At 40.1% G+C, this 27733-nt stretch overlaps 2 protein-coding genes across 3 annotated transcripts; one reads left to right on the top strand and one right to left on the bottom strand.

Moving 5' to 3' along the window:
* Positions 1-567: 567 nt before the first annotated feature.
* Positions 568-13063, top strand: SLC9B2 (solute carrier family 9 member B2; the record flags this gene model as incomplete). The annotated part of the gene is given in 11 exon segments (XM_080344203.1): positions 568-660; positions 2161-2344; positions 3814-4023; positions 5831-5862; positions 5866-6059; positions 6911-7086; positions 7634-7740; positions 8919-9068; positions 11402-11510; positions 11709-11845; positions 12824-13063. Coding segments are annotated over 11 exon segments (1632 nt in total).
* A 3856-nt stretch (positions 13064-16919) lies between these two features.
* Positions 16920-27359, bottom strand: CISD2 (CDGSH iron sulfur domain 2). 2 transcript variants are annotated; one of them, XR_013922111.1, is made up of 5 exons: positions 27193-27359; positions 20017-20228; positions 18945-18998; positions 17758-17857; positions 16920-16989 (listed from the first exon to the last, which is right to left on the bottom strand). XR_013922111.1 is itself a non-coding variant. In XM_080344204.1 (3 exons), exons 1-3 carry the CDS (start codon positions 27293-27295, stop codon positions 18909-18911), a joined length of 405 nt encoding a protein of 134 aa, XP_080200330.1. In that variant the 5' UTR covers positions 27296-27359; the 3' UTR covers positions 18656-18908. The 2 variants fall into 2 exon arrangements, 1 of the variants encoding a protein (XP_080200330.1); XM_080344204.1 differs by lacking the exons at positions 16920-16989; positions 17758-17857 and having other exon boundaries at positions 18656-18998.
* Positions 27360-27733: the final 374 nt, after the last annotated feature.

Raw genomic sequence — 27733 nt, 5'->3', positions numbered from 1 at the left:
ATGTGCTTGTGAATAGTGATGTCTAACCATGTTCTTGCAAATTCCCCTGGAAATCAAGCTGGATCTGGTCAGGTTTAAGTCAGGGAAAAAAGTGTCCCCTGATGTGTTTGCTTTAGAAACTATGGTTGCTGTTCTTAGCACTGCAATGAATACAGGGCCTCTGGGACACTTTCAGAACTAATGGTCCTGGTAAGTGGTGTTGACAGCAAATAAATTTCATCTTGTGCTGATAGGAGGCACAAATAGATATCTCTCTAGATATATTACAGCCATACTTTTAAGGATGAAATAACAGGTTAGCACAGATCACTGTGATTCTATAACTCAATTTATTTTGTTTTTTAGTGCTTTTATAAACTACTAAGCTTACTGTTGTTTTGTTAGCTTCTGTCTTTTGTTCTAACATGCAGCATGCAAAAAGCATTCCATTCCAAATTGGGCTGTCAGGGTTTTTTCATCTGATCTATGTCAAAAGAAACAACATCACTGAGAAGTCATCTATCCAGAAAATAATATTTGCTTCTCTCTAACTTTTCTGTCTTTATTACTTTCCATAGGTTTGCAACAATGGTAAAGGAAGATATTATGAATGACGACAAAGATCCTGAGCAAACAGTATGTGACAGAAATGGCATGATTGCCATGCACAAGCAAAGCAAGGTGATTAATTAGAATCTCAAAGTACTATTTTAGTCATAGGGAACCCTCCTTTTCATCTGAAGGGGATACCATCTCAGTGGGAATTTCTTACAATTAAGAAATATTCAGTTTTTAAAAGTTTGTGGTATGTTGGATTGCTGGAAATCAGCGGTTGTGATTTCAGCTTGAAGTGAAAAATGCATCAGTGTACGTTTCACAATCAGCTATGGAAGAGAATTACGTGGACCTAAGATTGTGCCTGTCAGCTCACTTGCTGAAAGTTGTTCATGCATGTCTTCATTTTATCTATTAAAAAGGATTAATTATGCATATTTCCATTGTTCTTGGCAACTTCTATGGCTTAAAAAAAGATTTGCAGTAAATGCAAGAAAGAATAAAATTCTTAACATAAAAGGCACTTTAGGGTAAACACATAGTATTGACTGTAAAGATACTGTATCATGTATCTTTATATACTTGGGTAGCTGGTGATCACATAATCACAGGATAGATAGACAAACAAGTAACTCCATGCTGAAAGCTCACAAGATTTGTGTTCCAGCTATGACTCTGAGTAAGGGGGCAGAGAGAGAGGGAGATGAGACAGAAAAAAAATGGGAAATGTGGAACTATTAGTGGGGGAAATGTAGAACTATTGGTGGAAGAGGGCCAAACCACAGCATAGGCAAAATTCCATGTCCATGCTGTGACAACAAGCTGACATAAAGGTGAATAATCATAAGGGAAGGTAGATGATTAACTTGTCAAAAATAAGGACCCTAAAATGAAATGAGACATATCCAAAAATGGTCAAAAAGCGTTTTGTCTATGAATATGGATAAGTAGATGGCTCAGTATAAGAGGACAGTTTTAAGGAACCATTCTTCAAGGAAATAACTCCCATGGTAGTATTTCTCCATCTCTACCTTGCCTTACCAGCTTGAGTGTTCCAGCAATGGATCACGTGAGTAATGCTTGCATTGGCCAGCTCTTCTGTTTCTTTCATCTTTGTCTAATCACAAGTAGGTTTTGTTATTTTGGTTCAAGGATTTGAAACAGTAGTTATTGATGAGTTATATTCAAGACGCTGTCTCAGTGGAATTGTGCCAGTCATTAACTGTATTGTGGAATCCAGGCTAGAAGCAGAACCCTATTCAGTTGTAGAAAGTGTTGATAAATATTTAGCTTGTAGGTAAAACAGGCTGAACCTGGCCTCTTAATATTGTTTGTTCATCAAATATGCTGAATTGGTGCTATTTGTATTGGGACATGAGTCCTGCTGGTTGCAGGTAGAAAGGCAAATGTCCCGCAATCTCTCATATGCAGTTCTTTGTGCTGTGCAAAAACATGACATAACCAAAAATCCCAAATTTACTACAAAGCCGGACCATTCCTACAGCGACTGCTTAGTTAACATAGTCACCTGTAGACAGCGTAGATCAAGTGCTGATTTCAGGTCTTGTATGCTACTTCAAATGTATTCTGTGCTACTTCTGAGGGCGTCTCATTGTTTTCATCCAGGAGGGACCAATAGCAGATGCCAAAGGCACTGATGGGAATATACAAACAGAAGAAACTGCTCTCTTGAATCACTGTGCTCAGCAACTTCCAGAACCAAAAGCAGGGTCTTCAATACCTGAAAGAACATGGAGGCAAATATTTACTTGCCCTCCTCAGGGTTTACTGGCCCGAACAGTAACAAATGGTATGTAAGAAAGACAGAGTTTAATTAAACTGAGAAAGGGCAAATTAAGTACTCATTTCTCTGCATGTGATGATATCTGTCTATTGGTCTTGAAAATAACGAGGGCAAATAGCTATGTTTTGCACATCACGCTTATGTTTCAATGTTTTAGCAGAAAAAAAAATGAAGTGAAACAAAGATTTGATTTAAAGTACGGCTTTTGTTCTTCCATCCTCGCTTCTGCATTTAATTTGGTTTTTGCATCGCAAATTATTTTCATCAGAAGACTGACCTCCTAATTCTCATCTTGATAGTTGGTTTTGGTGTGAGAGCATTAAGATTATTACAAACACAGTGGCAGTTTTGGCATACTGGTTGGTTTTCTGTTTAATTGAAGCAAATAGATAGGAGGCTTTGCAGTGATACCTTCTTTTGTTTCTTAATACCCCAGGCTTGCAAAGCCAAGAATCCTAATTACAAGGCAAACGGACTCATTTTGTTTAAGATTTGCCCTGCACTGAGGGCTCACAGAGAAAATGCCTGGCTAAGCAGTTATTGCAGGCCTTTCCTAACCAAAGACTCTACCTGCTTCCACAGCCTCCGTTCTCTCTCACTTGGGATTCTTAGGTGTTTGGTCTTCCCTCAACTAAGATTAAGAAAACCATATTCTAAAAATGCCATGCACTTACTTTCTTATGATTATGAGAAGGGGGATTTATTCAACACATTTTTTCTCTCCTTCAGTCTTCTGCTTTTATACCAATTTATATCTGTTCTTTTTGGATAACTGTAGGAACAGGTTTGGGAACCTGAAAAGAGCATAACGTTTCCACATATTTTACAATATTTTCACATATTTTGTAATATTTTTCACTTAATGTTCTCATAATATTTTTGAGGACATGTTTTCCCTCTTTGATTGCTGTATGAAGGGAAGTATCTGTACCACTTCAGCCTGTCCAGAGACATGACCGTCTTCAGATTTCTTTTTTCCTCCCCGGGGTAGCAATGTATTGCACATGCAGCCAGAAAAAATATATTTAAATTCTTTTAAAAATGAGACCGGAGCTGCAGTCATTAGCTCAGAGATAGGCCAGATGGACAGCAGCAGGTTCATATTGCAGTTCTGAAGTAGCTGAAGGAAGAGAAGCAAATACAAGCTAAGTTGGTGAAATTCTTTCCTTTACGTTTGGGACCTGTTAAGCGCTTTCCAGAGTGGCCCAAGGCTCACTTAGTACTTTCTAGTCCCTAATGATGTTCCTGTTAGCATCTTTTTAAAGTATCTTAGCACCTGTAAAATCAGAATATCAGTTTAGGGAGCATCAAAGATAAAACACATTGTTGTGATTAAACTAATTTTTAAGGTAAGTGATTTTATTTTTGAAAGTCATGGTACCTTTTTCCTTAGTAGAAAACCAAATGTGATCTAATGGCAAACAAAGTTGTCCCTGATTGATGATTAAAGATGAATATTTCTTGTTTCATTCCAGTTGCAATCGTAGTCCTCGTCTGGGCTGTGGTTTGGTCAATCACTGGGGCTGAGTGTCTCCCAGGTGGAAACCTGTTTGGAATTCTGTTTCTTTATTTTTTTGCTGTCATTGGAGGTAAAATTTTTGGATTCATTAAAATACGAACACTACCCCCTCTGCCTGCTCTTCTGGGTAAGATATCCTTCCTTCTTTTTGTCCTGCATATCTGTGGTGTTTAACCATCTGTATGCTAGCTATATTTGGATTGGGAACAAACTGTTTCACGCTCCAAATCTGTAGCTTTTTTCCCACTACTTTTATCTGGTCCACACCAAGAAGGTGCAAAATTCTCCAAAGTGTCTCAGGTTTAGTTGTCTGTCTATTACTGAGGCTCTTCTCTTAATTCTTTGGGGGCCAGGAACCTGTATACCTACAGATTCAAAGGACCCTTCAGTCCCCTCTGCCACAGTTACTTAAAATTTGGTTTTAATATCACTAAACAGGAATCTTACTCCAGTCCTCCTGTTACAGTGGAATTATTAATTCTTAAGGAAATTATTGCTGAGCTGTTTCACATGTATCTTGCACAATGGAATTGTTTTCCAAAGAAAATACTACAGGAATTCCCTACTACTGGTAGGACAAGGGGCAATGGGATCAAGCTGGAACACAAGAGGTTCCACTTAAATTTGAGAAGAAACTTCTTCTCAGTAAGGGTGACAGAGCACTGGAACAGGCTGCCCAGGGGGGTTGTGGAGTCTCCTTCTCTGGAGACATTCAAGACCCACCTGGACATGTTCCTGTGCAACCTCACTTAGGCGTTCCTGCTCCAGCAGGGGGATTGGACTGGATGATCTTTTGAGGTCCCTTCCAATCCAGAACATACTGTGATACTGTGATGGGCTGTCAGGAAGAGTTTACACTCCCTGACAAATTCCCTGTCAGTTTACACTGACAAACTGAAACAAGTAAGGGAAGGGATCCCCAGTCTTTGAAAGAGACTATTGCTTGTGTTGACACAAATTAAAAAAAAACACCCACAACCAACCAAAAATCCAAATCTGTGTGTCTTTTTTTTACATTTTACTTGGTTTTTTTAAATCATTGCCATTTTAATGCAAATATATTAATTGTACAGACGAGTTCTGCTGCACTACAGAAACAATGCTTCACAGCACAATAAAGCCCATAATGTTACTGTGAACAAAAAAATAGTCTTCCTTTACACACTGTGAAACATGATGCTCCATAAATTAGAGAAGGCAAGGCTTTGCCTGATCAAAATAAAACTGTACAAAACTGCTCCTATCTATTTAAGGGACTGCTTAGAGTTTATATAAAACTTAGGTCAAGTATAGCTAGTTCAGAACAACTGAACTGATTTTTCTTAACCAATAAAAACTATGGAGTTGCCAGTACTTCAGATATTTAGCAAAATAGGGTTTTGTCATTGTTGAAAAATGCCTGGTTTCCTAGATTACTATCATATAGTTTTCCAGGACATTGAAACTTGTAAGAACACAGACCATGTTGTTACACACAGTTTGGATGCCCAGTTCTGTGAGACTGCATTTCCTTCTATTCCGTGACAACCTTTTTTTGCCAAGGGAAATTCATCTTTGCCTCATTTTTCTCCCCTGTGGCAACTGAAACTGCAACTTGGACTCTGTAGGTAGCAATGCTTTGATGCAGTTACAATTGTTCCTCAGGTAATCGAAGCTGTGAAGACAAAGATGTTAGTTGCTCTGGTGGTTCTCAGCCCTGATGATGCTGGGATAAACTGCGCTGGTAAAAAGTGCAACTCATTGACTTTTTTTTTTCCATGTCAAAATTAGGGACCTATCCTAGCAGAGTCGTGTATGCAAAACAGAATTCTCTGCTGGTTCTTCCTGTTCCTTCTTCATGCAGGAACCTTGTCAAACCTCGACTCAGTGGGTTTCACTGCCACACTTGGAATTTCAGATCCAAATCCAGTTGTGCTTGAGTCTATCTCTGGCTTAGGCCATGTAAAGCTGTCATATCCTGCACTGCAGCTCAGAGGGGATTCTTTTAATAAACCATATCAGATCATAACTGTATTTCCTCTCTATAAAGCTAAAGGTACTGATACTAATGTCTGAATGTGCTTTTATATTGCAGGCTCTTAAGAAACTCAAAGCAGTCTGTTTACGGCTTTCTTTTGGACCGTGCCTCTCAGAAACATGCACAGCTGCTGTTCTTGCCTACTTTTTCATGCATCTGCCGTGGCAATGGGGATTTATCTTAGGGTAATGTACTCTCTTTTCTCCTGTATGACAAAAGCGCCTGTTTTCATGTTACAGTTAAATGATTCAAGTGCTGTTATTTCTTTGCGCCAAGCAGAGACCTCAGTTCAATGTTGGTTGGGAAGCTGTGCTTAGCTCCTGTGGATGTTTGCTTCTGTCTGGCTCTGTGGCTAAAGGTCACATTTCCAGGCTGTGGAGGAGTACTTGCATCACTGCTCTTCTGTGTTCGTGATCCGGACACTTAGGAATACAGATGGTGCAATCTCCGAGTCTTTAACCACAACACTGAGGGCTTTTAAGGTCAGAAAATGATACCACAATTTGGAGAATCTTCATGCTGGAGTTCAGAATTTCCCCATAGGGAGATGCACGTAGAACGGTTTTCCTGTCACAAGTCAAGAATAAGGATATGGCGTATCATATTATATTTCCATCTAGCTATATCTAAACTGGTGGACTTGGTCCAGACCCGTATACTGGAGCAAGATGGATGAACTCCTCCTCCTCTGCCGCACACTGATTTTTATGGGAAAGAACTGCGCTTACTGAGTCATAAAGCAAGTCTAGACCAGGCTCCTAAATTGGACAATCAAGGCCATAACTGGCCTGCAGTGCAGACTCAAGTCTTAGTCTGTGGAGCCCTTCACTTGTAATACTTCTGAGTTTGGCAGGAAGTAAAAGCTGATTGCAAATCTGCATAGAAATATCCCTGCTTTGTAATTAGCAGGGAAAGGTAAGGCAAATACCTTCTATAAAAGTCTGTGTATTTATACGTTAAATAATTGAGGTCAGAACATTAAGTTTTTTAGTTCAGTGCTTACTTTTTAAGAGAAGCTGAAGCTGTGTGTTTCCAGTTTTGTTCTAGGTGCAGTCTCTCCTGCTGTGGTGGTTCCCTCAATGCTGATTTTACAAGCTGGGGGATATGGGGTGGAGAAAGGTGTCCCAACTTTGCTAATGGCAGCTGGCAGCATTGATGACATTCTGGCTATCACAGGCTTCAACACTTGCCTTGGGATGGCTTTCTCTTCTGGTATGCTGGTTAATCTGTACGTGGTGAAATCCAGAACAAACAGTGATATTTTGAAGAATGTGTGCTCTGTTATGACTGACTGGTTTGCAACTTAATGACATCTCCTTATAAAGTTCATGTATGGACTTGAATATTGAGAGGGAGATTTCCCATGATCAAAAGTCTTGGCATAGCTTTGTCTGCTCTGAGTTGTGGGTCACAACAACTTTCAGAAAACATTTTTTCCCTGTCTCCTCCTTCAGCTGCCAAGTCTGGTCCCTGGATACTGAACATAAGTGCTTTCAAATTTCCCTGGGTCCGGCAGTGTTCTCGTAGTGGCTCTTTCTCTGGCTTCTCTGGCACACTTTCTTGGCATGAACTTTCAGAGATACGAAGTTGCCCTGTCCAGTTCTTCCAGGCCCATAGGTTTCCTCCTTAACCCTTTTGCCCCTAAGTCATTTAAAGCAGACACTGTCCTGGAATCATCACCCTCATAGGTCTACAGGGTGGTTTGTGCATGAAGGGTCTATGTATGGCATATTGAACCTGTTCTTCTTTTGCCAAATAGGTTCTACTCTGTACAACGTGCTCCGTGGAGTGGTGGAGGTTGCTGTTGGCATAGCGGCTGGGGGGATTCTGGGAATGTTTGTTCGATATTTCCCAAGCCATGATCAGGTAAAAATTCAGTAAAAAAAAACCCACAACTTTTTATAAAAGAGAGATTCTTTGCTGAGGGATGACGTTCTGTAGTTGTTATTTTCCAAGGTTCCTGCAAAGCTTTTTTGGGGGCGAGGTAAAGCTGTGTACAGGGTTAACAGCTTCCAGGTTGCAAAGCCTGTAAGGTAAGGATGCGCTTTATAGGTGATTACTTGTTTACTGCAACAATAACAACGTATGATCTCACAGTCCTTCCTAATGCAGAGTTTGGAACCCAGCTCACCATCCTGCTCTCATTGAAGGTGGTGGAAATGCCCACAAATTAAGGAGAAGGGGTTTGATTCCCATTTCAGACAGTAAAATAATCATCAATTAGATTGATGTGTGACACATTTATTTCTATGTTTCCAGTAGGCCTAAGATTAAAAAGGAATAAAGCAGACAGATTATAGGTTTTAAGTGATTGTGCATATAATTAATGTTAATGAGAATGTGTTACTTTCAATGAAAATTAAGTTTATTTAAAGTGGTAGATGAATTTACTATCAAGGAGCAAGTAAGTGAACAGAAAATTGTGGAAAAATGTAGATATGTCTTGGCCTACTAAAGTCAATTTGCAAAGCATCTATTGCCCTCAGTGGGATCAAATTTTCTTCGTATTAAATAACATTAGAAGTGTGATACAGGAACTAAACAGATCAATAGAAGTGGGGAATAATGGCAGAGATAAAACTGTCTGCTGTGAGACTGGATCAAATTAAAATAGACCGTCCCTGGCAAATGTTTGCGTGGCATGTTCTTAAAAACATGTAGTGGCAAGGATTTACCTCTCCTTGGATAAACTGTTCTAGTACTTGACTGCACAGGTAGGAAATCTTGTTATCAGAGTTGAAGCGGGGCTGTTAGAATAGAGCATCATGTTCCTTATGATACAAAAAGCCTTTTGGCAATAAGATTTTGGATGGGCAGAGGAAATAAAATATTAACTTTCCAAAATTTAAGATTCTTAGGAATTGATATCCAAAAAAAACCTCAAGTCAACTAAGCAGTTCAAATCTCACTTGAAAGCTTTGATTCTTTCACGATAGTTAATGACAATAATTATTTTCAATTGTTATTTTCAAAATTAACAGACGTAACCTTTTTCTTCCATTTCTACAATAAATTCACCCTTTTGTCTCTTTCCTTGGCTGCAGGCATCTCTGGCATGGAAGAGGTCGTATTTTGTACTTGGGCTGTCCATGTTTGCTGTTTTTGGGAGCATCTACTTTGGCTTCCCTGGATCAGGAGGGCTCTGCACATTAGTCTTAGCTTTTGTTGCAGGCGTGGGATGGTCTGATGAAAAGGTGAACGTTTACATAAAGAAGCATACCATACCAAAACTCCTTTGAGTGTACAGCTTGACAGGAGTTTGAATTTCTGTCAGGAGTGGTAATAGTGCATCTACGAAGCTTTAGAGGGTGTATGGATTAAGAAAAAAAACAAAGCTATGTTTATTTTAGAAGCCTTTAACATTTAGCATGACAGAAAGTTACCATATATGTGAATATATATTGGTACAGAGCCTAACATACTGACAGAGAAATGCTCACAGGCTTTCCTTAGACATCTTAAGCCATGTAAAGGAGATTTAGTTGTCAAGACATTTAACTAGGAATCCAAAACTTTAAGTCCCAGCGCTGTGTCTGTAACCTTACACATTGACTTTATGGTAAGATTTACAAATAGGTGTCCAAAATACAGCTGTGCACATTGCCTGAATCCTCTGAGGTTTTGTTCCATGTGTTTTTTTGGGGGGTGAAATGGAAAACAGTAATTAGCTAACCTCTCTCATCTTTCCCAAATCTCAGGCAGTGCATTCTGGATAAATTAAGAGAACAAGGTGCCTATAGTACATGGTGATATAAAGCCCTACAAAAAACATAGAAAAGACTGCTTTTTAGTCACTTTCTCGTAACTACTAAACCTTCTTCCTCTTACTGTTGTTGCCCCCCTGCATTTCTGTACCTTGGCATGTCTCACTGCCACTTTTGCTTGATACCATCTACATTTAATGTTTTGAGGGCATCTTTCTCTCCACAGCTGTAGCCGTGCAACATGCAGTAGGAGAAGGGGAGAGATTCTGTGATTCTGTGAAAAGAAACGAAAGGGAATCAGATATAGCAGAGTCCACATTATTATCCCATCTAGATGTGACTTCAGTAAGATCTCAAGGTTTGTTAAAACAATGAAAAGAAACTATGGTTTCTATTTAAAGTATTATATTGTTGTCCAACTTTAGAAGAAGAAAAACTTGTCTTCAGACTTAACTAGTTAAGCATATTACAACTGATAAAGCTCTCTATTGTAAAGTTTTTTAGAGCAGTTCAGAAGTAAGGACTGTAAAGAGTATATGCATTCTATAAATGCTTGGTTTCAATTCCTTTGATTAGGGAATGAAGCTTCTTGGCCTTAAGGATGTTGATTTCAAAATCCTTAGCCTCTTTTGTCAGACACAGTCAGAGATGTCTGCATACTGTATACTCAATATATTACTAACATTTTCCTGCTGAGCTTCTGAAAGGCCACTGCCTCCTGCCGTCTCTGGTTTAAGTCACTTAGCAAATGCTGTCCACAGAGAGCAAGGAACATTGTACCTGTTGCTGGAACAGTTAAATGGGCAGTAAACAGACTCAAACAATGCTAGCATCTTTGAAGAGGATTTTTTTTCCCCAAAGAAGAAAAGGGTGTGATAACAGGGAGAAATGAGACAAATAACAAAAAATGGTGAGAAGTCTGTATATTTTCACCTCATTCTTTTTAAGGTTATGGAAGTTTTTGTGTGCTAGTCATTTGTGATTCCATTGAGCAAGAGATGTTGCAGGGTCAGTCCCAGAGAGAACACCAAGGACAAGGACATGTCTAGGCCCTGGATTGGTTACTAAGTGACAGAGCATCACACTTACATTTTCCACACAGGCCAACCTGAAGGTTAATTGGCTATTACAGAACTCCATTAATTAAAAAATAAGTGCTACTAGATATGCTATGTGTACCTCTTCACATAAGTGGAAGATTCCTGTTTATCCTGGCAGCAGTTGCTTTAGGAAAACTGTTAGGTGTAAACACAAGGAGAAAAGATGGCTTTGCCCTTACATAGTATGTTGCATAAAGAAGTTCAACACTTCTTGCTGCTATGGGATTTCAGAGTTTCTCAGTCTGACTTTGCTCCTGCTCACATTCAGGCAGGTCTCCAAATGCAGCCTGAGTGGAGTTGGGTCATGACTGAAACTTTTTGAGGGTCTGACTCTGCTCAGATACCAATGGAAAAACACGTTGAAGTTCCCAAAGGCTCAGAAATTTCATGGCAAAACTGTTCAAATCACATCTTGTAAATACTGAAAATCCATTATGCTTTATTTTCCTCCTCTTGTCTGCAAACTGCTCTTTTGCTGTTCAAACATCAGTGATTTTTATTTCTTTTATTGAGATAGAAAGCATTTCTTTATTAGCAGGGCTAGACACGCTGACCTTTGAAAAGTGCACAACTGATTTTGGATCTTTTAGTATTAGGTCAAAGAAGGAGCAATTCTGGACAATTGTTATGATGCATCTTCAGTTTGTTCCTTGATTATTTAAATGTTCTGTCTACTTGGCCATATTGTTGTGAATTTACAGATTATTTTTGTTTCGATTGCAGAGGGAAGTAGAAAAAATTGTCGCAGTTGCATGGAATATCTTTCAACCTTTTCTTTTTGGTTTAATTGGAGCAGAAGTATCTGTTATGTCTCTTAGGCCTGAAACCGTTGGTAAGATCATTCACTAAATATCCAGCTTTCATTACTGGCTTCCAAAGAATCTCTATAAAGAAATGTAAAGCAAAGCAAACTACAGCTGACCCCCCCTCCCAAAAAACCCAAACCAAGAACCAACCCCACAGTTCTAGGAGGCTTATTCCCTTCATGTACCTATGCACAAAAATACTGAGAAGTGTTTGTCTGTTGCAGGGTTCTGTGTTGCTACATTAGGCATTGCCCTGGTTGTGCGAATCGTAGCAACGTTCCTGATGGTGTGTTTTGCTGGGTTTAATTTCAAGGAGAAAGTATTTGTCTCGCTGGCATGGATTCCCAAAGCCACTGTCCAGGTAAACAGTCCAACATTACTTCGATTCCAGGCTAAATCTACTATCCTTAGCAAAGCTCCTTGTAACTGGCATAGCAGTAAACAGAGAAAAGATCAGGCTCAATGACAGCAGAGCGTAGGATATGGATAATTCATATTCTAAGCCACCCTAAGTCTGCTTGAGAAGTGCTTGGAGAGCATTCTATGTGAAGGTGCTTTGCTTTCATCCTGGGTTGTCCTCTTAATAATGGCAGTGAATTGTACATGTATCACAGGAAGTTTAACTATTTCTCAGCTATTGCAGGGTATGGTGCCTTTACGTACAGATTCTGAGAACTCTCAAAGGTAAAAGTGTTTCCCTCCTGCACATGCAGTATGTTCAGTGACAGTCACACCAGAGGCTCAGAAGGTTTTCAGTTTGTGGTCATTTTGGTAAGGGATAGTTCGATAGCCATGTTGCTGGAGAAGCGTCAGGCTGGCTGCATTCCTGCTCCTTTATTTCAGTGATAGTTACGTCATTTAGACTTTGCCTCAATAGCATGATTACTTGCAAACAAAAGCCACTAATCAGAACAGGCTAGGATTACTGCAAGATTTGTGAACTAACTTTTCAGAAGCTGCTACCAGTTGACTGCTGTCAGGATGCATTCTCAAAGTGTGGCATTTTAACAGCCGCAGTACACAATATAGTGGCCCATTTCATTAATCACACATCCTCCAGACATGTGGATTAGAGAGCAGCTGAGCAATGTTCTTCACAGGAGGGAATCACCCAGATAAACTCATTACCTTAGGAAATTCAAAGTGTAGCCAAGTGAAGATTGTTCTCATAGATGTAATATAACATTTACTTTTCTATGTGCTGCCTAGAAACAAATGGGTTGGATGTACTGAAAATGGCAAATTTATGTTAAATGTGGACTGATGATTAGTCCATTTTTGCCCTGTGTCAGTGCTAAAGGTCACTTGCTCCATCTCAGCAATGTTTTCTTTCCTGCAGGCTGCAATAGGTTCCCTTGCCCTGGACACAGCAAGAAGTCATCAGGATGAGGAACTGGAAAAGTATGGAATGGATGTACTGACAGTAGCCTTCTTGGCTATCTTGATCACTGCTCCAATCGGAGCCCTGGTTATTGGCTTGGCAGGGCCCAGACTTTTGCAGAAGGCTCAGACAAATAGCAGGGAAGATGATGAAGGTGCTGAGGTTGGAGAAGAGGCAGAGGCCTGTGAACCTTCCTAAGATGGACATCTACAGGAATATGGTCCTTCAGCCCTCACACTTCTGTTGAGTAAACACATTTGTGATCTTTCTGAAGGAAAGCAAAACAAGTATCAGTTATGTCTGCTATTTTAAAAGCAGCCCTGGTGGAGTTTTATAAAATATTTTTATGTGTTTATGGTGCCTTAAGAGATGAAATAGCTGAACATACAGGGAACAGGCTGGCCGGGCAGTGAGTCACTGAAAAGTTAGCAGTCAACAGTTACTTGAAATGTGTGGGTGTGTGGCCAGGGAGAGGATCGGAATTGTTCAGGCATGGAGTGGAATATAAACAGAAGAAAATGGAGACTAATGTGAATAACTTCTTGACAGTTGAAACTTGGCCGTGAGATGATAAGTTCAACAGCTCAAATAATGCAGCTTCTGAATACGAGATTGCTGACACACACTGAACAAGTCCTGCCATGGGTTGGTGATTCCTTCTCCTTCCTCACTCACGTTCCAAAACTTGCCTTTTTTACTACTGCTGTTCTTCACAGTTCGTGCACTTCTTTGTGCCTTCAAGGTGCTGTCAGCTCTGGTTGTAGAGCAACTGGTATCTCCTGGTATTTTGTCCTAAGTTAGTACTCATTTGGTTGAGAAAATGCCATGATCAGGTCCTCCTCACATCTGCACTTGGATAACTGCAGCAAAGAAAACCAGGTATTTGCTAAAAATATAGCCAGTTAGTGCCCATTTTTCCAAGAGGTGGTTGGCTGCATTGACTGTGGAGAATGGAAGCCCCTCAGATTTGCCAGGGCATTTTTTACCTCTGACTGATGCAGAAAACTAATAGACTTTAGATGAACAGCCTTGAAAATGCAGTGCTGAGGGGGATGCAACAAAGCGAGAGGAGCCTTCTTCTCACCTACCTTCAGCAAGGCTGCTGTGTGAAGGCAGCTGTTGTGAGGAAGCAGCATTCAGGACACAGCACTGGCACTCTGAGCACATACCCACGGATCTTGGGGTTCTTTCCAGAAACACGAGTTGTGTGCAGCTGTGGATCGTGGTAATGAATGGCAACAATCGCGTTGAATATCTTGCTGAAACATTTCACTAGAGGGACTAAAAAGTTCAAATGTGGCTTTCTTCATTTTATTTAATATAGATGCCTCCTGCACAGTCAGTTGCAATATAGTTCACATTTGGCTTTTTGCATTCCCAGTCGAGTTTCCTTTCTCTTCTCTTTGACTGTCCTAACGTCAGGAGTAAACCTCCTCTGTTGACCAAAATCCTGCTCTTGCCTTTAGCTTTGGTATCAGTTAGGGTTTAGTATCAACAGATACCAGTAAATCTTTCTTACTCTGCTACATTTTGTACAAGTAACTAGCTCCAAGTAGGTAATTCCCGCCTCCATTCTGACGCGTGGAGCTAGTGCAGCATCCCTCAGAAACTGGAAAGTGTGGTGGTGTTGGTTTTTGTTTGGTTGGTTGTTTTCTGTTGGTTTTGTTTTAGTAAGAATGTTAGCTTGTGCCTGTAATCAAGGTAAGCAACGCCTCCCTGCAGATTTCTATGCTACAGTTCACTGAACTCATTTTACAGAGCACTGTGGAGAATATATTTGATGTGTCTTGATATTTTTGGCATAAGAATTAATCAATTCTGTTTTAGCTTTTACACTTTTAAAATGCAACGTAAAAATATACAAAAATATTTTTAGAAGAAAACTATCTGAAACTGTATTATTTGCAGATTGTCCATGTCCGCTTCTGTATACAGATTAATTACAGCTGAGTATCTACGACTTTGTATGTGCGTTCTTCTCCAAGCCAAAAAGAAAGCTTTCTAAGAAATATTTAAGGTTTATAGCCTGCGATTCTGGAACAGTGACAAAAATTCCAGGAAATTATTTGGTAAGTTTTCTCCTAACAGTTGCCAAGTATATTGACATTTTTCTTACTATACACACTGCTGTTCTCTCCGCTTCCTTGGGGAATGTAAATCTTCAGGTCACGTTTGTCCCCTGATCAGAAAGGAGGAAGACGCTTTCAAACCGCACACTGGTGAATGGTTAGGGTGCTGTGCTTGGTGGTTATTGTGTCAGACATTGATGTTGGTGGCTGCTCTGCACATTTTGCATGGCTAAGAGGCACTCTGCGACTTAAACAGGGGTAGTTTTAGTAGGAGGTGGTTGTATTTGGAAACTGTCATGTCTGTAAACCTAATTGATGAAGGAATATGGTGTTCAGCTCATCAGTGACTGTCTATAAAATAATTCTACTTGAGTAAAACTTACAGGAGTATAATAAAAGCTTTATATAGTTTACTTTTTCATAAAGTTTTATCAAGAGTAGAATCCTGCAGGGAGGGATCACTATGCCACACATGGAGTTTGTTCAATAACAAAAGTGTGACATGTAAGGACTACAGCCCTGTAAATATGAATACAACCTTAGGTATGCAAGCAAAGCTCTGATAAACAGCCCTTGTTTATGATAGCTTCTAATACTTGCTCACCATCATAACAGCATCTCACAAATTGGATTTATCATGTTCCCTTACTCTCAGTGCACTCTCAATTTATTCATTAGATCACTCCCACCACTCTGAGTGCTTGAATAGCTGTACCAATGAAAAGTGTCATCTTATTCGCTAATCTAAACTAAATTGGATCCATTTTCCTTCCCTTGTCACCATCTGTGGACGTTTCTCACAAGACAACTTTCCCCCAGCTTTTATGAAATCTTCAGAAGAATCAGGTTAAAGCTATTACATAGACCTGCAGATCTAAAATGAAAAGCACTAATGCTTTATAAAGCTTCTCTTTTTGCCTTCCAGAAAGGAACAAAACACTTGCATATTGGCACAAAAGAAATGTTATATTTAGGCTAAGAACCTAAGAGACTGGAGCTTTGTAATAAGTATCATGACAATTCCGGTTGATTTGAAATAGCAGTTAACTTTGAGAGATACGATTTCACTTTTTATCAGAGGTTCTGTGGGTGAAGTCATGACATTTAAGACCACCGCCCTTTTAACAAAATGCCATTAAATCATGCATAAATTCAAGCCAATAAAATCTCTATGCCATGCCAGTCTCTTATTTGCAGGAAATAAAATCACAGCGCAATGTGTAATAAACTATAACCAGAGGAGTCTTGCTGTCATGCAGACATAATCACAGGCATAATGTGCAAGAGTACTGAGCACAGTATGTGTGTGCAGTTCCAGAAGGTTCCCAGGAACCTCTGCAGCAGAAGGGACTGCTGGCACAGCACGTTCCTGATGGTGAGCAGCAGGCGGAGTTACAGCAGGCAGCATATGGGAAAAGACAGAAATTTGCCATCTGGAAGCAGGGAGTCACACAGGTCAGGGAATGCTGCGATAACGTAATTACAATCACTGCTTTCTCTCTCTTTTTCAGCCAAATGGAGCGTTTTAGGGAATACAGACTGAAGTCTAAAATTAGCTGAAACACTCATGTTGTGACACAGCCACAAAACAGTGAATGACAGTTTTTGCATTTTTCTTTTTAAAGAAATGGAGTGCAAGAGATGAAGATTTGTGCTAGCTGCACCTCAATTACATTTACTTTATCTAGTAGCAGCCACCAGTCAGACACCTTTCTCTAAACATAATTGTTTTATGAGTTTATTTGTGGTCTATTATAACTATTGTTCAAATTTATAATCAAGGCTAAATACTGCTGCTCCCATAAAGCAAAAAAGGCATGTAATGACATGCCAAGTTCAGCTTCCCCTGATTTTGCTTCAAGATCCAGTCTACTACCTCAGTCCTTGCCTTTATTAGCATCAGGGGCAAGTTTATCACTCTGTGTGGAGCTTCCAAATTCGGTTAGAAAAGTCATCCAGTGGCAAGACATCATAGCAGGTAACTGGTTCAACTTTCTCAATTGCTCATGAGATACAGCGCTTTGGAGACACTTCTTAGCTATCTATCCCTGTAGACTTTAGGTAGATAATTCAAACCAATTAGTAAATTTTTTACCATCTTTAATAGACAATTCTGTGGCCATTAGAGACAGTACTACCTGGACAGATTTTGAAATGCAAGAAAATAGTCATTTATCTTGCTTGTAAAGTTAAGTCTTACACTGTCATTCTCCTTTTAGAGGAGCTTTGTGGGAGAAACAAAACCAATTTTGCTGCATTACTTACTCCAGCAGGGTTTGTCTGAGTAGAGCAACAGAAACAAAACCAGGATTCATGTACGTAGTTTACTTCTCAGGCTTAAGAGGAAATCAAACTATTTGTGATAAAAACTGGAAGTACATACAGACCTGTATATAATTACAGGCTGCTACAACAGGCTGTGGATTTTGAAGCCTGAAAAAAAATATTAAAAAAATCTCAAGACAGGCTTTTGCAGTTCACATAGTAATTTCGTCACCAAACCCAAGAATTGGGGCTTGGTGTTCAATATATACCACCTATAAGTGAAGAGTGAATATAAGACACTTAGTAACATTATGGATTTCTCCTATTATCTATGTTATATCCTAATATAATGTTTATGGTTTGCTCACCCATCAAGGTAAGACCACCATGTAGCATGTAAACATTAAAGACTGTACCATGGTTCTACTACACACTTTATGAAAGCAGGCATTTAACATACAGTCACATCATAATCTGCCATTTTTTGCTGAAAGGCAAAAGGTTTAGGTACCTAGAATTACAGCTGTTACAAACGCAGGTTAGAATGATCTACCTTACTTCTACTGCTGCTGAGAGAGCCATTATGTGAGAACTGCTTCCTGACTTGCTTTCTGTTTCAGCACTGTGGCGATCAGCTTTGGCAATGGCAAATGAAATGCTGTTAAGAAACAGTTGAAATCTGCCTTAGTACAATTGTCTAAAATTGTAGCATGGATGAAAAAATTGTTTTTAAACTGATGAACATAGTCTCTTACTGGAGAATACAGCACTTTAGAAGAATTAATTAGAAGTCTAACAGATAAGTAGCAATTATTTACCTGCACCTGAAATTAAGCCATACCACAGCAAAGTTCTGACTTGCCCAAATAACCATTTTGAATGGGTAACAAGCCAAGAATACAGCTCAGCTCTGCTTTCTTGGTTCTGTCATTTAACCAATTCCTCCCATGAAAGTCCCTGCTACAAAAAGAAGCATCTACAGGGCAAATGTGTGTTTCTTTACAAGAGCTCATGAATGATCAACACAGGGGCCTGAGGATAATGTTAGCGGCTGACCTGCTCAATAGTTGAGTTTATAGGGTCTGGAACTGCAGCACTGCACCTAGGACATGGTGTGAGACTGTCTGGCTGTGTGGGGCCTGTCTGAGCCAGGCTGCTTTGCACAAGACTAATAAACTGCCCACTTAGGCACTGCACAGGCCAGACCTTCACCTAGCATGACCTAACACTGCTGTGCTGCCTGCCCTCAGTGATATCCATTCACAAATGAAGAATTTATCATCTTTTTTTTCCCCACTTAAGTGAACTTAAATTTGCTATGGAAAAGCAGAACAAAACATGGCTTCTCAGCAGAACAAAAATCAACAAGAAGGTGCACTTCAACCACTTTGAAATTGCGACTGTTTTATAAATGCATGTTCATACAAAAAAAGGGTTCATTGTAGGAAGTCATTTTATTGTTGAAATAAACGACTTATTTACAGAGATAGTTACCTTACAGTTTTCCAAAGCAGACATAATTCTTCTCAGAATAAAGTATTAAAACAGTGACAGATTTAACACTGTCTAAATGCAGCTTATTCCAAAAAGAAATCTACAGCAATCATTAAACTAAATCATACTAATCACACAGTAAAATGCTGTCCTTTGCAACTACAACAGTATAAAAAGACTGTATATCAGTCATGACCTAGTGGATTAAGCATCAGCTATACCTCTTTCTTCTTGAGTATTAGTGGACCTACATTATCTCCTGTTAATTCATTGTGCTTGTTGTGGGAGCCATCACAGACAGGGAACTGGAAGAAAACATACATGAGGAATTAGTATAACTCTACAGCAATTGCATGGTGATTTTTATACTATGCCAAGAGCATGTCAATAATGTTGCTAGTTCCTCCTACTATGTCCTATTTCAACATCAAACTCGCTGTCTCCTGTTAGGACACGTTACTAAGAAAAAAACAACACTGCTAACTGGTAACTAAGTTTGTGAAGTCCTAAAATTGCTGTTCTAGACACAAAATTAGGGACAGAGCCTTTACCTTGAAAGAACAGCAAGCAAAGCAGCCATCACAGCCACAAATGCTTTAAAGTTTATTGTGGAACTAGTAACAGTGCTCTTAACAGATTTAATCATTTGCAACCACAAAGTACTGCTTTAAGGAAAACTGAAATATTTTGCTGAATTGATTGTTCTGAAGGGAGAATAGTTGAGAGGGTTTCTTAGGTCCAGGGCAGATTTTTTTGTTAGAACAGAAGTGCATTCAGAGCAGAAAGGACAAAAATCAGACCGCAGTCAGGACGTTCAAAAGAAATTGAGGGTAGATGAAAAATATCCATGTACATCTAGTTGGTTTGGGGGATACAGACTAACCAAACCAGTCAGCTACTGGCTGCTCTGGATCAGGTGGGGATATGCTCTCCCTCACCAGTACAGGTCCAGCCTCACTTTCATTACAATACGAACAACCTTCTAAGCATTGTTTTGGCAAAATAATTATGCTCTAATTAGTTGCAATGTATTTCCAAATATCAAACAAGGCTTGCTTGGTTTTGATCTGCTCACAGGTGGTCACTCTAAGTTTTTCTAGAAAAACACCACTCTGTTTCTTAAAAGTTTACCCAGTTTCTTTCTGCATGTAGACAGATTTACAGTAGAGAAAAATAAGAACTGTGCTATTCTCAAAAAAACAGGAACATGTTCCACTTCCAGAGAAAAGCAACAGGTCAACACGTAACAATTCAGCAACAAAGCACTGATAAAAACATGCAAGTTGCAATCTCTAATCCTACAGTAGCACAAAGTTGTCTTACCGTCTTGGAACGCCAACACCTGCAGTAAGCTTTAGTGAGGCACAGATCTTCAATGTTTATTTCATTCACTACTTTTGGATTTTCCTTCTGTATCTTGAGGTTAATCAAGCTATCCTTTTGCTGTTTCTTCTTGGAGAGGAATGGACGAACAGCGAGGTAACCGAGCAAGGCCAGCACACCCAGGAAAGGCAATAACCGCAGCCATTCTGAAACTAAAGAGAGGTGGAATTTGGATTGGTTCTTGATACCACTTCAGTATGGTGCAGCATCAGCTACCCTGAAATTACTTCAGCTTATGGTAAGGAATGGTGTTGCTCAGTCAGCAAGGCTCTGAGGGCAAACATGAATGTGGGTAAACCTTCAGAAGAAAGGTGGCCAAGATTAAAATGCGGGGTTTACTGGAGCCAAGGTAAAAGTTTGACTCCTAGAACGTCATCTGAAGTTCAATTTCAACACTCTAGCACAGAATAAATCCAAATCAAATAAAAGTACTGAAATGAGGAACCGTAAAATTACAGGGTTTCTGCTCACCTGAGGTAAACCTGCACTGTGAACTAGCAAACTGGGCACAATTACGTGCAGTAAGTATATTCAGTGCTGGTATCTTAACATTTTGTATATGAAGAACTATTGAAGAACTATTCAGTGTGTTTTACAATTCCTTTTCTAATTACTTATTTCAGATTTTTAGCTTCTTGAAGTTTTCCTCATTTTATTTGTTCCGAGTTTTTTTAGAAACTCTTGGTAGAAATTATACAGATTATTAGATACACACTAGCAAAACTTTCACCAGTCTTTTTGGTTCTATTTTTCAGAGCTGTTTGCTCAGGGATCTGCACCTAGTTTCTACAATACACAAAGCAGCAAAGAGTCCTGAGATCAGGTAAGTCAAGCCACAGAAAATTGCTCTTTACCAAACTGAGGAACTTCTTTCAAGTACAGATAAATATCCTCTGCAGACTGAGCTGCCTTGCTACATTGTTATAAATCATCTAGACATACTAGTGAGAGAAAGACTTCCTGGACTTTTTAAGAAATTCATCAGCACCTGGCATAAGATATATCTATCTGTAAGGTGGATCCACTTTGCCAGGAAAACATACTGTGACAATAGTCTAGTGTAATTTAAGTACCATGGTACAATAAATGAGAGACCATTTTTCTAAATGTATGGAGAATATATTAAATTAAACACTCACATAGAAATTGAAGAGAGTTTAAAAATATTTTTAAATGAGAAATGAAGTGTAATGAGCTGGAGCACAAATAGCTGCACAAGCACTCTGTAAGACAAGACACTGTAATCGAGTTCCTCTTTTAAATGATTTAGGATCAGAATATAAAAAAAATTTGTCCTGCATTTTGCTTTTTGAGATTAAGATGTACAAGCAAGGAAATGCAATGGAGCAGGAAAGGATGCTAGGTAGACTGTAGCTCTCAGAAATTACATTTTTCTGTACAGGTTGATTTTATTTGTAATAATAGAGCACATGTCCATACTAATACTTTTCCAGTTAGAACACAGTGGCTTTTTCTTAATAATTTTAATTTTCTGGAAGTATACCATGTGAGGAGAATTCTTTGTGGGACTAATTCTGTGTTCTCTGAGCTTTCCGTAGCCTTTGAAGTGAAAACCACACTTACTGCATTTTTCTGGGAACATGCCACAACTGTATAAATGCTGAAGGCACTGCAAGAGCTTTCAGTAGTCTTTCCACACCTGCACCTGCAGCAGTTCCTATGCACAACATCTGACAAAATTTGCTAAGAGTCACTGCACTAGACTAATCTCTGTTGCTCTTTTCTCAGTTACCCCAAGAAGCTGTAAGCCCTAAATTATGACAGTTATCACTGTGATACTTGTATGTTTTCAATTAGACAGAATACTGAGTTTCCTGGACAGCAGTGCCTGTTTGTCTTTTCTATCATTACTGTTCCAAAACACTCTATCGATAGGAATTCAAATACACTTTCTGACCTTAGATGAAGAACTGACTTGGAACATACTTTGGGAGAGAGGAAAAATATTTGGTCACTGGAAAAAATTCCAAATTGAGTCTAACCTGACCATTGGCAAAGAGGTGGATCTCTACAAAGCTACTCTGAACTCCAAGACAGAAGTGCCAACAGGTACACCATAACCAGAAGCAGGGTACGTATCAAGTGTGTGATGAATACAGCTGGGCTAAGATTGACACACAAAAAGGAAAAGTCTCATATCAGAATTAAACATTGTTAAAAGAGACCAGCAACTAAACAACAAGTGACATGTCAATACAGCTTGAAACTCCCTCATATGACCAAAAAAAAAAAAAAAAAAGAGAGAAATTGGAACAGTAGTCATGTCTATGGGAAACTCATAACCAGCTGGGTTCATCCAGATGAAACAGGAACACAATAGCTGTAGCCTCTGCAAAAAGAAATTAGAAACAAAGAGGAATAGGAAGTACAAGAATATTACATACCATGGTTATTATTTAATATTTGTATCATGCTAACTGCTGTTTTGTCCTCACTAGCCAATGATTTCTCTACGTATTTTTGATCTGGGAGTGTCTGAAAAACCTGCAATTACACCAATGTGCACACTAATCATAAACTGACTTGTTATTGCTAAAAGACTGCCAGAAGCTTGTACTTTTAGATTGAAAAATCAACATGACCATGTTTCTAGGGCAAGAGAGACAAGATACTGTCACAAAGTAAAAAAAGTCACAGATCTTTGGACTAAGTGAGCAGGGATGGGAGAAAAGCTTCACCCCAACTAATGTAATGATATCTTCCTACAACTGTAAGCTGCTCTATGTTTTTGAAGCCATTCATCCCTTTCTGAAGCAGATGTAAGGCAATTCACAAGCCTGTTTATTTTCACAGCTGGTACCTCAGAATTCAGCAATTACATGGATTCTGGAAATTCTTTATCAATTCTGCTAAATGGGAAGAGGCCATCTTTGGAGCCAGAAATGGAAAGCAGAGTCTTGAAAAGGTTAGTCTTTAAATTTGACTTACTTTCCAGCACTTTGGGGTTGGTCTCTGTCTAACGTATCAGGAACATCACTGAAACAGGAATGCCCAGAGAACTCTGGACAACAGGCCAGAGTTACATTTTTGAGGAGAGGTTATCTTAACATTTACTCTAACAGTAACAAGTCCAAACAAATAAGAAACACACACTGAACAGAAAAGGACAGGCTAGCCACTGACAGTTGTCTTTCCCAACCACTCCTTTATTGTATTTCACTTTGATTTATGTTTTAGCTAATTTATGTGGAAATGACCCTATACAGACCCCAAAGCAGCTTCTTACAGTAACAGCTCAACTGCAGGTCAAAACTTTAACAAGTATTAGCTACCAGTCATAATGAAGATTGGAATTGTGATGGTATATTCTCTAAACTGATTAAATTCTTAATGCAAATTCAAATTACTTAATTATATTATCTTCAGAACTAATCAGCAGTTCTACTCTAACAGTTTTCTGTTGGTTGCTTGGGTCTCTTAAGGATGTTCTCATTGCTACACAAACTAAACACAAAGGACTTCACACACCACTTTAGTATGTCTATTAGCTTATGCAGCAGGTCTCAAGGTAGAGAGGTGACAGTCCTTTTAGCAACATAGCACACTTTAAGTAAATTAAAAGCCAAAGCTATGGGTAGGTTAGCAAGCCACTCTGCAAATGACAACTTCATGATTCAAATGGGTTCTGAGGACCCTGTTATAATGGTATCATCCTTCTTTCCCCTTAGTACCTTAAAAGATGATCCACAAAACTGTCCTCTTCCTGCCTGGCAGCTCTTTACATTAAAAATCTCTCTTAACATATAGGCCAAGTATAAGACAGCCCACACAGCACTGTATCCTGTTTATGGAAAGGAGACTAGCACCTAGATTCTTCCATAAACCTTGACATTCTGACCACATGCTATTTTGAGGTGAATGTCTATGCTGTTCTAATAACGTACCAGGGTAAAAAACAACACCAGCATGAGAAAACACTGCTCATTTCAGCAAACTTGAGAAGGGAAGGGTAAAGCAGCTACGACAAGAAACTGCAAGAGGCTTCTGAGCAGCAACAGTGCAACCATTTAGATATCCACTTTCAAACTCAAGGTCAAACACCCTTTCCTTCCTCCCTCACTGGTTTTACCTTCAGAAGTTTTGCACTGGATGTTAACAGTGTTCCTCTCCCCAAGCAAACAGTTTTCCATTGTGATTTGGTGAGGTGATGACAGACAATGGGTGTCTCGAAATTTTTAATCAGCACACTACAGATTCTCCCCAATACTTTTGGTCAGTTTTTTCTACAACTGATGCACTAGAGAACCAAAGCTGCATCTGCCAGGAACCTAATGAAGGTTCACAGAAGCAATAAAAGAGCTTACAAGCAATACACTGCGCTGTTCCAGATTTGGGTTCTGGCCTCCCTTTGCGAACAAGGTCTACGCTAGCAAGTGTTTATAGTGCTTGTCCCCGATTAAGTTCAGTAGATGCCACCAAAGGACAAATACTAATGCACTTTGAATGTTTTAAGATTAATATTATTTCTTACCTTCCAAAGAGAAGCAGAGAAAAATGCTTGACATGTTTGATATGTCATTTGCCAAAGAATATCCTCCTCTGTATTTGTAGTAGTAGTAAACACAAAAGACAATATTAATCTCATCTTCTCTATTGTCTAATAGTCTTTCACTAATCTTAATTCAATAGATGTGATCCTGTAAACTGCTGCTGCAAAACAACTCCCAGAATTCGGAATCCTCTGGTCTTAGAGGCTTGTGACTTTAGGACAGAACAAGCTAAGACCAAACAAACAATACAAAAGAGGCAGCACCTGCTGAAAGAATCCCGTTTTCTCAGATGAAACTTTAAACTGCCAGCAGCTCTGAGTACACCTAAGTACAAAAGTCTTTAATGACCAATGAGGTTTCAATGACTTTCAATAAGTTTTAAGCACTAAGAGAGGATAATTTTTTTTATTTAGGTGCCTAGGATGTGATGTCCTACGATTTCATTTTGAAAAGCCTCACCATGTTGCATTTACCCTATGCCATAATTTTAAGAACCTCATTTTTCCTCAATTTTCATTCATATCCACCTTAAGAGGAAGATAAATGACAGCAGATATTAGATATTATCTGAGTGTTGAAAAAAGAGAAAAGTGTCAAAATGTTGCCTCTGTAGGTAGGTATTTTTAATTGTACCTCTCTTTCCATTGAGTGTTTTGCACAAGAGCAGTCAAAGAAATCACTAAGGACTAGAGGCAGTGGATTTTTTCAGGTACACTCATTAAATCCTACCAGGTCTCAAAGCAATCTCTGACACGGTTTCTTCTTTTACCTTTGTTTCATATGTTTGGGACTGATATTTCAAGATGTTTGGTCTCCACTTAAGGTTTCAGTGGAGCTTAAACTAAGCTTAACAAATTTTTAACTACAACTCGTAGTTAAAAGAGCAATAACTTAAGTAAGAAACTGCCAAATTCTAGGAATATGAGAGGGTGCGCTGTTATGTAGCTTATTATATCTCACTCCTCCTAACTTTGTAGCAGCTGAATTTCTCTATTCAGTAAATATACTTGACAACATTTTGAGATGAGAGTAGTTGTGGAGAAAGAAGAACGGTTCATGTAAAATGTCTCTACTTGTCGTGGGAAAGATAATGGGATTTTAAGTTTCAAAGCAGCATAAACATGCTGGGAAATAAAGTACTCAAACCTCGTTTAAGTAAATTATGCCTGTTCTAAATTAAATCATTCTCCAGCACTATTAAAATAACATAGCTTAGTGCTGCAAGGTAAACATTCAAGATTGATCCTACCCTTTGAAGACTTTTTCTGTTTCCAGAGAGTTTGTTATAACATTCCTCTTACTTATGATCACGAAACTCATCTTGTCATTTGACATTACTTGAGGTTCTGCCTGTATTATCCCAGCTGAGCCTGTGCTCAGATAGTTCCAGTTCGCAAAGCACTGAAATGCACTAAACACCTAAAAAATTTGCTGGGATTTAGTTTTCTTTCTTGTTCACTCTGTGATAGGGTTATGATTAATTAACAGGTATTTTTAGTCTCTCGCCTAGAGAATGCTTCCAAAAAGTGATTAGATTAAAAAAAACCTAATTTTGTGTCTGTAGCAGGCTCCAGAAACAGATTTATTTTTGTTTTGATCAGTACAGACGTTCCTATAACCTTCACTTTGAAGAGAGAGTGTTCTAGGCCTTCAGCCCAAATCCCATTTTCTGTGTGTGCATGGCCTGAGACTTGCTGCACAAAGAGGAATTTTAAATACAGTGCAAACGAGTGGGGCTGAGAAGCCTGGTGGGTTTTAATCTATCAATACATTTTACTCTATCATTATTCACCTCACAGGACACCTTAAACACTTCAACAGCAACTAACGTTTGGGGTTCCCCTCACCTTTAACAGATAGAATCATTTTGGTTGGAAGAGACCCTCAGGATCATCGAGTTCAACCATAACCGAACTCTAGCACTAAACCATGTCACTGAGAACCTTGTCTAAACGCCTTTTAAACCCCTCCAGGGATGGTGACTCCAACACTGCCCTGGGCAGCCTGTTCCAATGCTTGATCAATGCAGCCAAAAAGGCCAATAGCACCCTGGCTTGTATCAGGAGCAGTGTGGCCAGTAGGACTAGAGAAGTGATTGTTCCACTGTAATCGGCACTGGTGAGGCCCCATCTTGAATCCTGGGGTCAGTTTTGGGCCCCTCATCACAGGAAGGACATTGAGGTGCTGGAGAGAGTGCAGAGGAGGGAACGGAGCTGGTGAGGGGCTGGAGCACAAGTGTGATGGGAGCGGCTGAGGGAGCTGGGGCTGTTCAGCCTGAGAACAGGAGCTGAGGGGAGACCTGATCGCTGTCTGCTACTGCCTGAAAGGAGGTTGGAGCATGGAGGGGTTGGGCTCTGCTCCCAAGTGACAAGTGATGGGACAAGAGAAAATGGCTCCAAGTTGCGCCAGGGGAGGTTTAGATTGGATATTAGGAAAAAATCCTTCCGGGACAATGTGAGTGAGGCCCGGGGTGGAGGCGGCGGGCCCGGGGGATGTGCTGGAGCCCGGCCCGGCCCCACCGCGCCCCTCACGCCATCCGCGAGACGGGAACGGGGTCACGGCCGCGGGGACCCCGCGCTTCCCTCACCCCGCTCCCCTCACCTACCTGTGAGGCGGATAAAGCCACCGACGCTCTCAGGCAGCGGCAGGCGCTTGAGGTACGCGGGCAGCTGGACCTTGACGATGCGGGCCAGGCTCTCCAGCACCATGGCGGCTGCGGCCGGGAGGGAAGGGCAGAAGAAAACTCCGCCACCGCGGAGCCCCGCGCGCTCCCTCAACGACTCCCGCCGCGCACGCGCCACGGGACGGGGCGACGCCGGTGCCGCGCACGCGCTCAGAGGCGCGGCCCGTTCCCCTCCGCTCGGGCCGCGCTTCCCGCGGGAGCCCAGAGGGGGCGCTGCCGCCGGCCGGCACAGGCGGGAGGGAGCGGTGTCGCCAGCAGGGGGTGAGTGCGGCTTCAATAACGATTTACAGGCTGTGTGTGAGGCTCAGCCTGTCGTGTTAAAGTTGCTTTTCATATGGACAGTCTTTAACAATATTGAGGTAAAAGCCCTGGTGAGACCACACCTGGAATATTGTGTCCAGTTGTGGCCCCTCAGTTCCAGCAGGACAGGGAACTGCTGGAGAGAGTCCAGCGCAGGGCAACA

This window comes from Nesoenas mayeri (genome assembly GCF_963082525.1).
Source record: "Nesoenas mayeri genome assembly, chromosome: 4".
Taxonomy (NCBI): Eukaryota; Metazoa; Chordata; class Aves; order Columbiformes; family Columbidae; genus Nesoenas; species Nesoenas mayeri.
The sequence above is the reverse complement of the archived record's forward strand: the minus strand, read 5'-3'. Positions and strand labels throughout refer to the sequence as shown.